This window comes from Heptranchias perlo, unplaced genomic scaffold (genome assembly GCF_035084215.1).
Source record: "Heptranchias perlo isolate sHepPer1 unplaced genomic scaffold, sHepPer1.hap1 HAP1_SCAFFOLD_1419, whole genome shotgun sequence".
In the NCBI taxonomy this organism is placed as follows: domain Eukaryota; kingdom Metazoa; phylum Chordata; class Chondrichthyes; order Hexanchiformes; family Hexanchidae; genus Heptranchias; species Heptranchias perlo.
This window is the reverse complement of record NW_027138667.1, coordinates 25713-39132: the sequence shown is the minus strand read 5'-3', so window position 1 is coordinate 39132 and position 13420 is coordinate 25713. Positions and strand designations below refer to the sequence as shown.

General features: G+C 49.5%; 1 protein-coding gene across 1 annotated transcript; it reads left to right on the top strand.

Annotated features, from left to right (window-relative positions):
* The first annotated feature begins 928 nt into the window (after nt 1-928).
* Nucleotides 929-6923, top strand: LOC137308878 (transmembrane emp24 domain-containing protein 10-like). Its single transcript, XM_067977316.1, has 4 exons — nt 929-1053; nt 3295-3368; nt 3972-4098; nt 6677-6923. The coding sequence occupies exons 1-4, from the start codon at nt 1017-1019 to the stop codon at nt 6796-6798; spliced, it is 360 nt and encodes a 119-aa protein (XP_067833417.1). The 5' UTR covers nt 929-1016; the 3' UTR covers nt 6799-6923.
* Nucleotides 6924-13420: the final 6497 nt, after the last annotated feature.

Below are 13420 nucleotides of genomic sequence, written 5' to 3'. Positions count from 1 at the left end.
TGGGGAGAGAGAGGGGGGGAGGAGAGGTGGAGGGGGGAGGGGTGCGGGGGGGAGTGACCTTGTCCCCCCATTCAGTCCGACCTTGTCCCCCCATTCAGTCCGACCATGTCCCCATTCAGTCCGACCATGTCCCCCATTCAGTCCGACCATGTCCCCCCATTCAGTCCGACCATGTCCCCCATTCAGTCCGACCATGTCCCCCCATTCAGTCCGACCATGTTCCCCATTCAGTCCGACCATGTCTGATTTGTATTTCACTCCATTTCCCCCCTTGGTTCCATTCCCTTTAATCCCCTCACCCAACAAAAATCCATCAGTCTCAGTTTTGAAATTTTCAATTGACCCCCGGCCTCCCCCTTTTCCGGGGGAGAGAGTTCCAGATTCCCACTCCCCTTTGTGTGAAGAAATGCTTCCTGACATCACCCCTGAACGGCCGGGCTCTAATTTTAAGATTATTCCCCCTTGTTCTGGACTCCCCCCACCAGAGGAAATAGTTTCTCTCTATCGACCCCATCAAATCCTTTAATCATCTTAAACCCCTCGATTCGATCACCCCTTAATCTTCTACACTCGAGGGAATACAAGCCTCGTCTCTGCAACCTGTCCTCGTAATTTAACCCTTTTAGCCCCGGTATCATTCTGGTGAATCTGCACTGCACCCCCTCCAAGGCCGATATATCCTTCCTGAGGGGACGGTGCCCAGAACTGGACGCAGTGTCTCCAGATGGGGTCTGACCAGAGCTCTGTCCAGCTGTAATATAACTTCCACCTCTTTGTATTCCAGCCCTCGAGATAAAGGCCAACGTTCCATTATCCTTTTTAATGATCTTTTTGTACCTTTCCACCATTGGGAGGGTGGTGTGGGGAGGGAGCTGTGGGGGACAGTTCCGGGCTGGAGCCAGGGTGTAACCTCTCTGTTTCCCCTCCCCCAGGTGACGGACTCCTCCGGACACATCCTGTACTCTAAGGAGGAGGCGACTAAGGGCAAATTCGCCTTCACCACTGACGACTACGACATGTTCGAGATCTGCTTCGAGAGCCGCCTGCCCCCGGGTGAGTGAGTCCGAGGGGGGGGTCCTGGGGTACGGGGCGGGCTCGGGCAGAAATAATAATAAAAGTGAAAATAGCTCACTGATAAGAAAAAGGGATGAGAACAAAGTCCAGGTCACAAATAGTGTCACAGGTAATATAAATACTTCAGGTTCATCAAAAAAATACAGGAAATAATAAAATAACTGATTAAAAAATAATACAGCAGTGATGAAAAACAAGTGTGATATTTTTAAGAAGTGAGAAAAACAGCATCAGAACCTACGGATTAAGAGCAGGAGTAGGCCATTCGGCCCCTCTGCCATTTGATAAGATCAAGGCTGATCTAATTATGACCTCAACCCTACTTTCCCATCTACCTGCTATAACCTTTGACTCCCCTGTTAATCAGGAATCGATCTAACTCAGCCTTAAAAATATTCACTGACCCGGCCTCCACCGCTCTCTGGGGAAGGGAGTTCCACAGACTCACCACCCTCTGAGAGAAAAAGCTTCTCCTCATCTCCGTCTTAAATGGGAGACCATTTATTTTTAAACTGTGGTCCCCGAGTTCTAGTCTCTCCCACAAGGGGAAACATCCTCTCAGCATCTGCCCCTTCGAGTCTCCTCAGGATCTTATATGTTTCAGTAAGATCACCTCTCATTCTTCTAAACTCCAGTGTGTCCAGGCCCAACTTGTCCAACCTTTCCTCATAAGATAACCCCCTCATCCCAGGAATCAGTCGAGTGAACCTTCTCTGAACCACCTCCTTCCTTAAATAAGGAGACCAAAACTGCACACAGTATATTCTAGATGTGGTCCAGTAGGTCTGTTGCCCAAATACACAAATGCACATGGCATAAGGAATAAAACAAGTGAATCATACAGTTAAAACAAGTATAAAAGGACTGTTAGCAACATAGCTGCCAGACTGGGCCTGCGGCAGGTGATGAGCAAACCAACACGAGGGAAAAACCTACTTGACTTTGCCCTCACCAATCGACCTGTCACAGATGCATCTGTCCATGACAGTGTTGGTAGGAGTGACCACCGCACAGTCCTCGTGGAGACGAAGTCCCGTCTTCGCACTGAGGACACCATCCAACGTGTTGTGTGGCACTACCACCGTGCTAAATGGGATAGATTCAGAACAGATCTAGCAGCTCAAAACTGGGCATCCATGAGGCGCTGTGGGCCATCAGCAGCAGCAGAATTGTACTCCAGCACAATCTGTAACCTCATGGCCCGACATTTTCCTCACTCCACCATTACCAACAAGCCAGGGGATCAACCCTGGTTCAATGAAGAGTGCAGAAGAGCATGCCAGAAGCACCACCAGATGTATCTAAAAATGAGGTGCCAATCTGGTGAAGCTACAACACAGGACTACATGCATGGTAAACAGTGGAAGCAACATGCTATAGACAGAGCTAAGTGATTCCACAACCAACGGATCAGATCAAAGCTCTGCAGTCCTGCCACATCCAGTCGTGAATGGTGGTGGACAATTAAACAACTAACGGGAGGAGGAGGCTCTGTCAACATCCCCATCCTCAGTGATGGCAGAGTCCAGCACGTGAGTGCAAAAGACAAGGCTGAAGCGTTTGCAACCATCTTCAGCCAGAAGTGCCGAGTGGATGATCCATCTCGGCCTCCTCCCGATATCCCCACCATCACAGAAGCCAGGGGGTTCAGGGTCCCGTGTCGGAGTGCGGAGTCCCTGTGGGTTTGGGGGTTCAGGGACCCGTGTGGGCATGCTGAGTCCCCATGGGTTTGGGGGTTCAGGGGCCCCTGTGGGAGTGCGGAGTCCCCGTGGGTTTGGGGGTTCAGGGGCCCGTGTGGGAGTGCGGAGTCCCCGTGGGTTTGGGGGTTCAGGGGCCCCTGTGGGAGTGCGGAGTCCCCGTGGGTTTGGGGGTTCAGGGGCCCGTGTGGGAGTGCGGAGTCCCCGTGGGTTTGGGGGTTCAGGGGCCCCTGTGGGAGTGCGGAGTCCCTGTGGGTTTGGGGGTTCAGGGGCCCGTGTGGGAGTGCGGAGTCCCCATGGGTTTGGGGGTTCAGGGGCCCCTGTGGGAGTGCGGAGTCCCCATGGGTTTGGGGGTTCAGGGGCCCCTGTGGGAGTGCTGAGTCCCCATGGGTTTGGGGGTTCAGGGGCCCCTGTGGGAGTGCGCAGTTCCATGACCATGGAGCAGTAATGTTGGCGGGGGCGCGGGTCCCACACGGGGTGTCGGTGGGGGCCGGTCCTAAGCTTGGTGTTTTCTTGTTCTCAGGCCATTTTCGAGTTCCTGACCAGCTGATTATTCTCAACACCAAACATGGAGTTGAAGCCAAGAACTATGAAGATGTGAGTGCCCGTGCTTTATATCCCCTTCCCTGCGGTAATGTAGAATCCACAGCAGAGAAACAGGCCATTCGGCCCAGTGGCTTCATGCTGGTGTTTATCCTCCACACGAGCCTCCTCCCACTCTGCCCCCATATCCCTCGATTCCTTTCTCCCTCATATACGCATCAAGCCTCCCCTTAAATACTATTCGCCTCAACCACTCTGTGTCGCAGCGAGTTCCACATTCTCACCACTCTCTGTAAAGAAATTCCTCCTGAATTCTTTACTTGATCTTTTCGTGCCTCTCTTATATTTCGGCCCCCTTGTTCTGGTCTCCCCCACAATGGAAGCAGTTTCTCCACATTCACCCTTCCTAATTTTCAATACCTCTATCGGGTCTCCTCTTAGTCTTTTACAGAGAAAAGAGCCCCAGCCTGCTCAATCTATCGTGACGGGCACGTCCGCATCCACTCAATTCCGGTAACGTCCTTGTAAATCCTTCCCGCACTGCCTCCAGTGCTTCAATATCCTTTCTGTAGTGTGGGTCTCTCAAGTCAACAATGGATTTACTACATCTTTGTCCGATCTTACAGACCGTCTCTCTCTCTCTCTCTCCCTGCCCAGATCGCCAAGGCGGAGAAGCTGAAGCCACTTGAGGTGGAGCTGCGACGATTGGAGGATCTGTCAGAGTCGATCGTCAATGACTTTGCCTCCATGAAGCAGCGAGAGGAAGAGATGAGGGACACCAATGGTAGGAGCGCCCAGCACAGGCTTCAGTCTGCAACACCCGCCCCTTCTCCACTTACTGCTCTCGGTCTCGGGGACCCTGTCTCGTTCCTCGGTCAGCGTCACTCACCCCTCCGAGTCAGAAGTTTGTGGGTTTTAGCTCCCTCCACCTCCCAGGACATAAGCCCCTCTCCCCTTCTCTCCCCCATAGCACGAGCCTCAGCTTCATACGGTTATCCAGTCGTCCTGTGAAAGATGCAGTGGGCTCTGCTTCAGGCACTTTGTGGCAAAGCATCCCTTGCCCCAACTGCCCTCCACTAGCCCTCGGAGTAAAGAGGGGTGGTCTCGGGCTTGGGTACCAGGGGCCAGGGGTTAAAAGGACTGCAGGACTGATCCCCAGTGTCAAAGGGACTTTGTTTTTTAAAAAAACGTACATTTATTTCGCCCCTTCCACGACCTCGGGACGTCCCTGAGCACTTAATAGCCAGTAATGTACTATTTTGAAGTGTAGTCACTGTTGCAATTTAGGAAACGGGCAGCCAACTTGCGCACAGCAAGATCCCACAAACAGCGTTGTGATAATGACCAGATAATCTGTGTTTTAGTGGCGTTGGTTGAGGGATAAATATTGGCCAGAACACCCAGGGGAGAATTCTGCTCTTCTCCCATTCGTGGCCGTGGGATCTTTTACATCCACCTGAGAGGGGCAGGCAGGGACTCAGTTTAACGTCTCATCAGAAAGACGGCACCTCCGACAGTGCGGCACTCCCTCAGTACTGCACTGGGAGTGTCGGCCTGGATTAGGTGCTCGAGTCTCTGGAGTGGGGCTCGAACCCATGACCTTCTGACAAGGGGGCCTTGTCGAGGCAGATAAGATTCTGCATATTTTCATTCCAAGTTTGACTGCAGGATAAGGGAAGGTGTGTACAAACTGGGGCGAGTGTGGGCAGGATGGAACACCCGGAGGGGAGGCTCTCAGTCGGGTAGCGGAGGGAAAACACAGAGTCCTTTCATGGACCGTTAGATGGGGTGCTCCATGGGCTGGAGGCCTCCACTCATCTAAACCAGGGAGTTGGAGTCAGAGGGCTGGGACCTTTCTACACCAGAGGGCAGAGTTGTGGAATAAGTTTTTGGGGAAGGACGGTATAAACGGGGTCCAGAGACAGAAGGGATCATTTGAAGCCCCTGGGATTAAAGGGACAGTGGCTGCATGGTTACAAAATTGGCTACGGGACAGAGAGTAGTGGTGAACGGTTGTTTTTCAGACTGGAGGGAAATATACAGTGGTGTTCCCCAGGGGTCAGTATTAGGACCACTGCTCTTTTTGATATATATTAATGACTTGCACTTGGGTATTCAGGGTATTTCAAACTTTGCAGATGATACGAAACTCGGAAATGTAGTAAACAACGTGGAGGATAGTAACAGACTTCAGGAGGACATAGACTGGTGAAATGGGCAGACACATGGCAGATGAAATTTAACGCAGAGAAGTGGGAAGTGATACATTTTGGTAGGAAGAATGAGGAGAGGCAATATAAACTAAATGGTACAATTTTAAAGGGAATGCAGGAACAGAGAGACCTGGGGAGTGCACAGACACAAATCCTTGAAGGTGACAAATTGAGAAGGCTGTTTTAAGAAAAAAAGCATCCAGGATCCTGGGCTTTATTAATAGAGGCATCGAGTACGAAAGCAAGGAAGTTATACTAAACCTTTATAAAACACTGGTTAGGCCTCATCTGGAGTATTGTGTCCAATTCTGGGCACCACACTTTAGGAAGGATGTCAAGGCCTTGGAGAGGGTGCAGAGGAGATTTACTAGAATGGTACCAGGGATGAGGGATTTCAGTGATGTCGAGAAACTGGGATTGTTCTCTTTCGAGCAGAGAAAGTTACGGGGAGATTTAATAGAGGTGTTCAAAATTATGAGGGATTTTGATAGATTAAATAAGGAGAAACTATTTCCAGTGGCAGAAGGGTCAGTAACCAGAGGACACAGATTGAAGGTAATTGGCAAAAGAACCAGATGGCGATGAGGGTTTTATTTTACGCAGCGAGTTATGATCTGGAATGCGCTGCCTGAAAGGGCGGTGGAAGCAGATTTAATAATAACTTTCAAAAGGGAATTGGATAAACACTGAAAGGAAACATTTGCAGGGCTATGGGGAAAGGGCAGGGGAGTGGGACGAATGGGACAGCTCTTTCAAAGAGCCAGCACAGGCACGATGGGCCGAGAGGCCTCCTGTGCTGTAAGATTCTAGGTGGTGGGATTGACCTGTTAGAAAGGGACAGGGTGTCAGTTGTGGACAGAGTGACGCTCCCATGAAAGGCCTGCCATGTCCCTGCTCTCACCTGAGCTGTTTAGCGAGAGAGGATCCAGGATGGGGATTCGGGGGAGGGAGTGACCCCAGGCATCGACCAAAGGGCAGACTCGGAGCAGCAGTGACCCAGGAGCAGGGAAACAGTGCTCGGGGCAGCAAGGTGAAAGGAAGAGGGAGGGCTGCCTTCAGTGAAGTGATCTTAGTGCAGATTGAATCCACTCCTCCAACCTGTTTGATGAGCCCCTCTCTCTCTCTCTCTCTCTCCCTCCCTCCGTGCAGAGTCCACCAGTGCTCGTGTCCTGTATTTCAGCATCTTCTCCATGTGCTGCCTCGTCGGCCTGGCCACCTGGCAGGTCTTCTACCTGCGACGCTTCTTCAAAGCCAAGAAGCTCATTGAGTAACGACGATGTGTGTGTGTCTGTAAAACGTTGGCCCGTGTGTGTGTGTCTGTGCCTGGAGAGTGTTCAGTGGGTGGGGTTAATTTACAATAATGTCTCTTTATATTAAATGGGGTGCTTTGAATGTTTCAACTACAGGTTGTGTTTTAATTCGTAGCATTGCAGTCAGTAATTGGCCCACGGTCGGTGTTTCAGACCAGTCTGAGGGAGTCCTGGAAACAATCAGTATCCTCAGACATGCCCTGGATCAGGAGGTGGGACCAATAGTGTTCGCTGCCCTGAGCATTCGATGATTGATTGATTGTTTTCGGAAGGTACTGGGATTAATTCCACCCGGCCCCGTTGCTCCCCAGGAGAGAGAGAGACAAACGTCCGAACTTCTTTGGGAAAAATCTGACGTTTGTAGAAGTTCCTCTCCAACTCATTTGCCGGTGTGATGCTGCACAGTGTCGAGTGGATTCCTGGAGGAATGCTGCAGGGAGGGAGAGTGCACTGGGGGCTGCATTTCCTTCACTGTGTTGGACTTCACCTGATGGTCATCAGGCACAGCTGGTGACAGCCGCTCCACCCTGTCGATGCTGCACCTTGAACCTCATAGGATCTTACAGCACAGGAGGAGGCCGTTCAGCCCATCGTGCCTGTGCTGGCTCTTTGAAAGAGCTGTCCAATTAGTCCCTCTTTCCCCGCGGTCCTGCAAATTTCTCCCCTTCAAATATTTGTCCTGTTCCCTTTTGAAAGTTATTACAAATTTCCCGGGGGCCGCTGGGCTGCTGCTCGCCGGTGGAATTTCCATCAGGGGCCCACCGTGACAAATGGCCGCTGACCCAGGAAACTGGACAAATGTAAGGAATCTTACAACACCAGTTATAGTCCAACAATTTTATTTTAAAATCACAAGCTTTCGGAGATTATCTCCTTCGCCAGGTGAGTGAGTGAAAGGTTCTCAAATCGCATATCTTGTATTAGGCTGGGACACCATCACACCAATCAAAGGTGTCGTTGGTGTTCAGACAGGTTCGCCACGGAAAACAGTAGGCTAAATGAGGGATTCGCCGGGATATGAACCTCGAATCGAGAATTATACTCCCACCTCAATGAGAGTATAATTCTGGTTCCATAACACATCGACTTCTTCATGTCCCCATGTGGGCACTGAGGCTCCTCGGGCCTCCCGTCTTGCAATAGCACTCTGTACAGTTGTAGCATGACTTCCCTGCTTTTATGCTCCATCCTCCTGGAAATAAAGGCCAATATTCCGTTTGCCTTCCGGATAACCTGCTGCACTTGTATGTTGACTTTTTATGTTTCATGTACGAGGACACCAAGGTCCCTCTGTACCGCAGCATTTTGTCGTATTTCTCCATTCAAATAATATTTTGCTTTTTTATTTTTCCTCCCAAAGTGGATGACTTCACATTTTCCCACATTATATTCCATCCACCAAATTTTTGCCCATCCGCTTAACCTGTCAATATCTCTTTACAGACAAGTTGTGTCCTTATCGCAACTTGCTTTTCCACCTTTCTGTGTATCATCAACCAATTTGGCCACAAGACACCCTGTTCCTTCATCCAAGCCATGAATATATATTGTAAATAGTTGAGGCCCCAGCACTGATCGCAGCGGCACCCCACTCATTACAGGAAATTCCGATAAATTCCTGCTGCTCCAATTGGTCCGGATATCTCCTTAATCACCAGGGCGGGGTTAATGGTGAAACTGACGGTCCTGTGGTGCAGTTGGAAAATAAACATTAATTGAACCCGTCAGTTGCAACATTTAATAAAACGAAATTAATAAAAGTTAATGAAAAAATATTTTCTGGAATTCACCAAAGTGGGGGGGGGAGCTTCTATGCTGTGTGTTTGTGCCGGTTTAAATTGCACGAAGGGCTGGGCGTTCAGTTTATTTTATTATCCTTGGTCCAAACGCACTTTTCCTGCTTCGAATGTCTTTGTTTTCCGGCCTGATATTAAGACCATCAATGGCGGCTGTATCACCCAGCATGCAGCGCGGTTCAGATTGTGCCCTATCTGAATCAGTGGAGCCCAGCACGCAGGCGCAGTAGTGACTCATTATCGGGCAGTGTGTCCTGAGCATGCGCGGCCAGTCGAGGCTGCGGGAGGAGCGCGTTCGGTGCAGGTCAGAGGATCGGAGCAAGAGGCTCAATAAACCCCGGGGCCCGGGTCCGGGCTCAGGCCCAGACTCAGGCTTTACAAACCCCGAGTGCGGCCCCAGACCCGAATATAAAACAGTGAACATTATCCCCCCCTCACTACCCGCCGGGAAATGAAGGGGAAATGGGGATCGGTCAGGGAGCGTCTGTAAATGAAGGAGAAATGGTGATCGGTCAGGGAGCGTCTGTAAATGAAGGAGAAATGGTGATCGGTCAGGGAGCGTCTGGAAATGAAGGGGAAATGGTGATCGGTCAGGAAGCGTCTGTAAATGAAGGAGAAATGGTGATCTGTCAGGGAGCGTCTGTAAATGAAGGAGAAATGGTGATCAGTCAGGGAGCGTCTGTAAATGAAGGAGAAATGGTGATTGGTCAGGGAGCGTCTGTAAATGAAGAAGAAATGGTGATCGGTCAGGGAGCGTCTGTAAATGGAGGGGAAATGGAGATCGGTCAGGGAACGTCTGTAAATGAAGGAGAAATGGTGATCAGTCAGGGAGCGTCTGTAAATGAAGGAGAAATGGTGATCAGTCAGGGAGCGTCTGTAAATGAAGGAGAAATGGTGATCAGTCAGGGAGCGTCTGTAAATGAAGGAGAAATGGTGATTGGTCAGGGAGCGTCTGTAAATGAAGAAGAAATGGTGATCGGTCAGGGAGCGTCTGTCAATGAAGGGGAAATGGAGATCGGTCAGGGAACGTCTGTAAATGAAGGAGAAATGGTGATCAGTCAGGGAGCGTCTGTAAATGAAGGAGAAATGGTGATCAGTCAGGGAGCGTCTGTAAATCAAGGAGAAATGGTGAACGGTCAGGGAGCGTCTGTAAATGAAGGAGAAATGGGGATCGGTCAGGGAGCGTCTGTAAATGAAGGAGAAATGGTGATCAGTCAGGGAGCGTCTGTAAATGAAGGAGAAATGGTGATTGGTCAGGGAGCGTCTGTAAATGAAGAAGAAATGGTGATCGGTCAGGGAGCGTCTGTAAATGGAGGGGAAATGGAGATCGGTCAGGGAACGTCTGTAAATGAAGGAGAAATGGTGATCAGTCAGGGAGCGTCTGTAAATGAAGGAGAAATGGTGATCAGTCAGGGAGCGTCTGTAAATGAAGGAGAAATGGTGATCAGTCAGGGAGCGTCTGTAAATGAAGGAGAAATGGTGATTGGTCAGGGAGCGTCTGTAAATGAAGAAGAAATGGTGATCGGTCAGGGAGCGTCTGTCAATGAAGGGGAAATGGAGATCGGTCAGGGAACGTCTGTAAATGAAGGAGAAATGGTGATCAGTCAGGGAGCGTCTGTAAATGAAGGAGAAATGGTGATCAGTCAGGGAGCGTCTGTAAATCAAGGAGAAATGGTGAACGGTCAGGGAGCGTCTGTAAATGAAGGAGAAATGGGGATCGGTCAGGGAGCGTCTGTAAATGAAGGAGAAATGGTGATCAGTCAGGGAGCGTCTGTAAATGAAGGAGAAATGGTGAATGGTCAGGGAACGTCTGTAAATGAAGGAGAAATGGTGATCAGTCAGGGAGCGTCTGTAAATGAAGGAGAAATGGTGATCGGTCAGGGAGCGTCTGTAAATGAAGGGGAAATGGAGATCGGTCAGGGAACGTCTGTAAATGAAGGAGAAATGGTGATCAGTCAGGGAGCGTCTGTAAATGAAGGAGAAATGGTGATTGGTCAGGGAACGTCTGTAAATGAAGGAGAAATGGTGATCGGTCAGGGAGCGTCTGTAAATGAAGGAGAAATGGTGATCAGTCAGGGAGCGTCTGTAAATGAAGGAGAAATGGTGATCGGACAGGGAGCGTTTGTAAATGAAGGGGAAATGATTATCGGTCAGGGAGCGTCTGTAAATGAAGGCGAAATGGTGATCTCTCAGGGAGCGTCTGCAATTGAAGGAGAAATGGTGATCGGTCAGGGAGCGTCTGTAAATGAAGGAGAAATAATGGTCGGTCAGGGAGCATCTGTAAATGAAGGAGAAATAGTGATCAGTCAGGGAGCATCTGTAATTGAAGGAGAAATGGAGATCGGTCAGGGAGTGTCTGTAATTGAAGAACTGGCGATCGGTCAGGGAGTGTCTGTAAATGAAGGAGAAATAGTGGTCAGTCAGGGAGTGTCTGTAAATGAAGGAGAAATGGTGATCGGTCAGGGAGCGTCTGTAAATGAAGGAGAAATAGTGGTCGGTCAGGGCGTGTCTGTAAATGAAGGAGAAATAGTGATCAGTCAGGGAGCATCTGTAAATGAAGGAGAAATGGTGATCTGTCAGGGAGCGTCTGCAATTGAAGGAGAAATGGTGATCGGTCAGGGAGCGTCTGTAAATGAAGGAGAAATAATGGTCGGTCAGGGAGCATCTGTAAATGAAGGAGAAATAGTGATCAGTCAGGGAGCATCTGTAATTGAAGGAGAAATGGAGATCGGTCAGGGAGCGTCTGTAATTGAAGGAGAAATGGAGATCGGTCAGGGAGTGTCTGTAATTGAAGAACTGGCGATCGGTCAGGGAGCATCTGGAAATGACGGAGAAATGTGATTGGTCAGGGAGCATCTGTAAATGAAGCAGAAATGGTGATTGGTCAGGGAACGTCTTTAAATGAAGGAGAAACGGTAATCGGTCAGGGAATGTCTGTAAATTAAGGAGAAATGATGATCGGTCAGTGATCGTCTGTAAATGAAGGAGAAATGGTGATCTCTATATCTTTATTCATCTGAGCTCGAGCTTTGGATGCTGTTCCTTTCCTCCTCGTGGGAATCTGTCTACTCTGTACCCAAACCAACTCCTCCTTGAAGGCCTCCCATTGTTCAATTACTGTTCTGCCTGCCAATTTTTGATTCCAATCCACCTGGACAAGATCCCTTTTTAACTCACTGGAATTAGTCCTCCTCCAGTTAAGAATTTTCACATTTGACTGTTCCTTGTCCTTTTCCATAACTATTCTAAACCTAATGAGATTATGATCACTGCTGCCCCACTGAAACATGCTCCACCTGCCCCACTTCATTCTCCACACCGAGCCCACTGCTGTACTCACACTCTCTCACACTCACTCTCTCACACTCACTCCCTCACATTCACTCTTTCATACTCACTCACATTCACACACATTCACTCTCACATTCACTATCTCACACTCTCTCACATTCACTCTCTCACTCACTCACATTCACTCACATTCACTCTCACATTCACTCTCTCACACTCACTCTCACACTCTCTCTCACATTCACACTCTCACTCACTCTCACTCTCACATTCACTCACATTCACTCTCTCACACTCTCTCTCACACTCACATTCACTCTCTCACATTCACTCTCTCACATTCACTCTCTCACCCTTTCACTCATGGTTTCGGGCCACTGAAAGATGATGCGAAGGGGTTTGGATTGCAGCAGAGGGAGGAGGGAGAGTGTGTGGGACGGGGATTTACAGCTTTGAGGCACAAGAGAGGAAAGAAGGTTTTGTGGAAACTAGAATTGTCTGTTCTGAATTTCTACCCTGTACTTACAGTGATGACTTTTATAAACTCCTTTATAGGGTATTAGAAGGGGAGGATTTGCAGAGGGAAACTCAAACCAAAGATCACGCCAAGATCTGACAGAGTCACTCGATTCATCAGGACCTGAATATCATCGGCCTTTGAATGTGGAAGGAGAAATGTTTGTCTGTTCTATCTGTGGGAGAAGATTTCAAACATCAGTGTGAGTGGGAAAGCACCGAGACACACACACCCGAGTGAGAGTGTTCCAGTGCACTGACTGTGGAAAGAGCTTTAACCAGTTACACAGCCTGAGAAAACATCACTCCATTCACAGCGGGGAGAAACCGTACACGGGTTCTGTGTGTGGACGAGGCTTCAACTGATCGTCCAACCTGGAGAGACACAAGGACACCCGGACCACGGAGAAACCGTGGAAATGTGGGGACTGTGGGAAGGGATTCAGTTACCCTTCAGAGCTGGAAACTCATCCACGCAATCACACTGGGGAGAGGCCGTTCTCCTGCTCCGTGTGTGGGAAGGGATTCACTCGATCATCCACCCTGCTGAAACACCAGCGAGTTCACACTGGGGAGAGGCCGTTCTCCTGCTCCGTGTGTAAGAAGAGATTTACTCGATCATGCCACCTGCTGAAACACCAGCGAGTTCACTCCGATGAGAGACCTTTTAAATGCTCTGACTGTGGGAAAGCTTTAAAAGCAGAAACGAACTGCTGAGACATCAACGCAGTGACACCGGGGAGAGGCCGTTCACCTGCTCCGTGTGCGGGAAGAGATTCACACTGTCATCACAACTTTTGTCACACCAGCGAGTTCACACTGGGGAGAGGCCGTTCACCTGCTCCGTGTGTAAGAAGAGATTCACTCATTCATCCTCCCTGCTGAAACATCAACTTGTTCACACTGATGAGAGACCTTTTAAATGTTCTGACTGTGAGAGGAGCTTTAAAAGCAAAATTAATCTGCTGCAACAGCAAGGA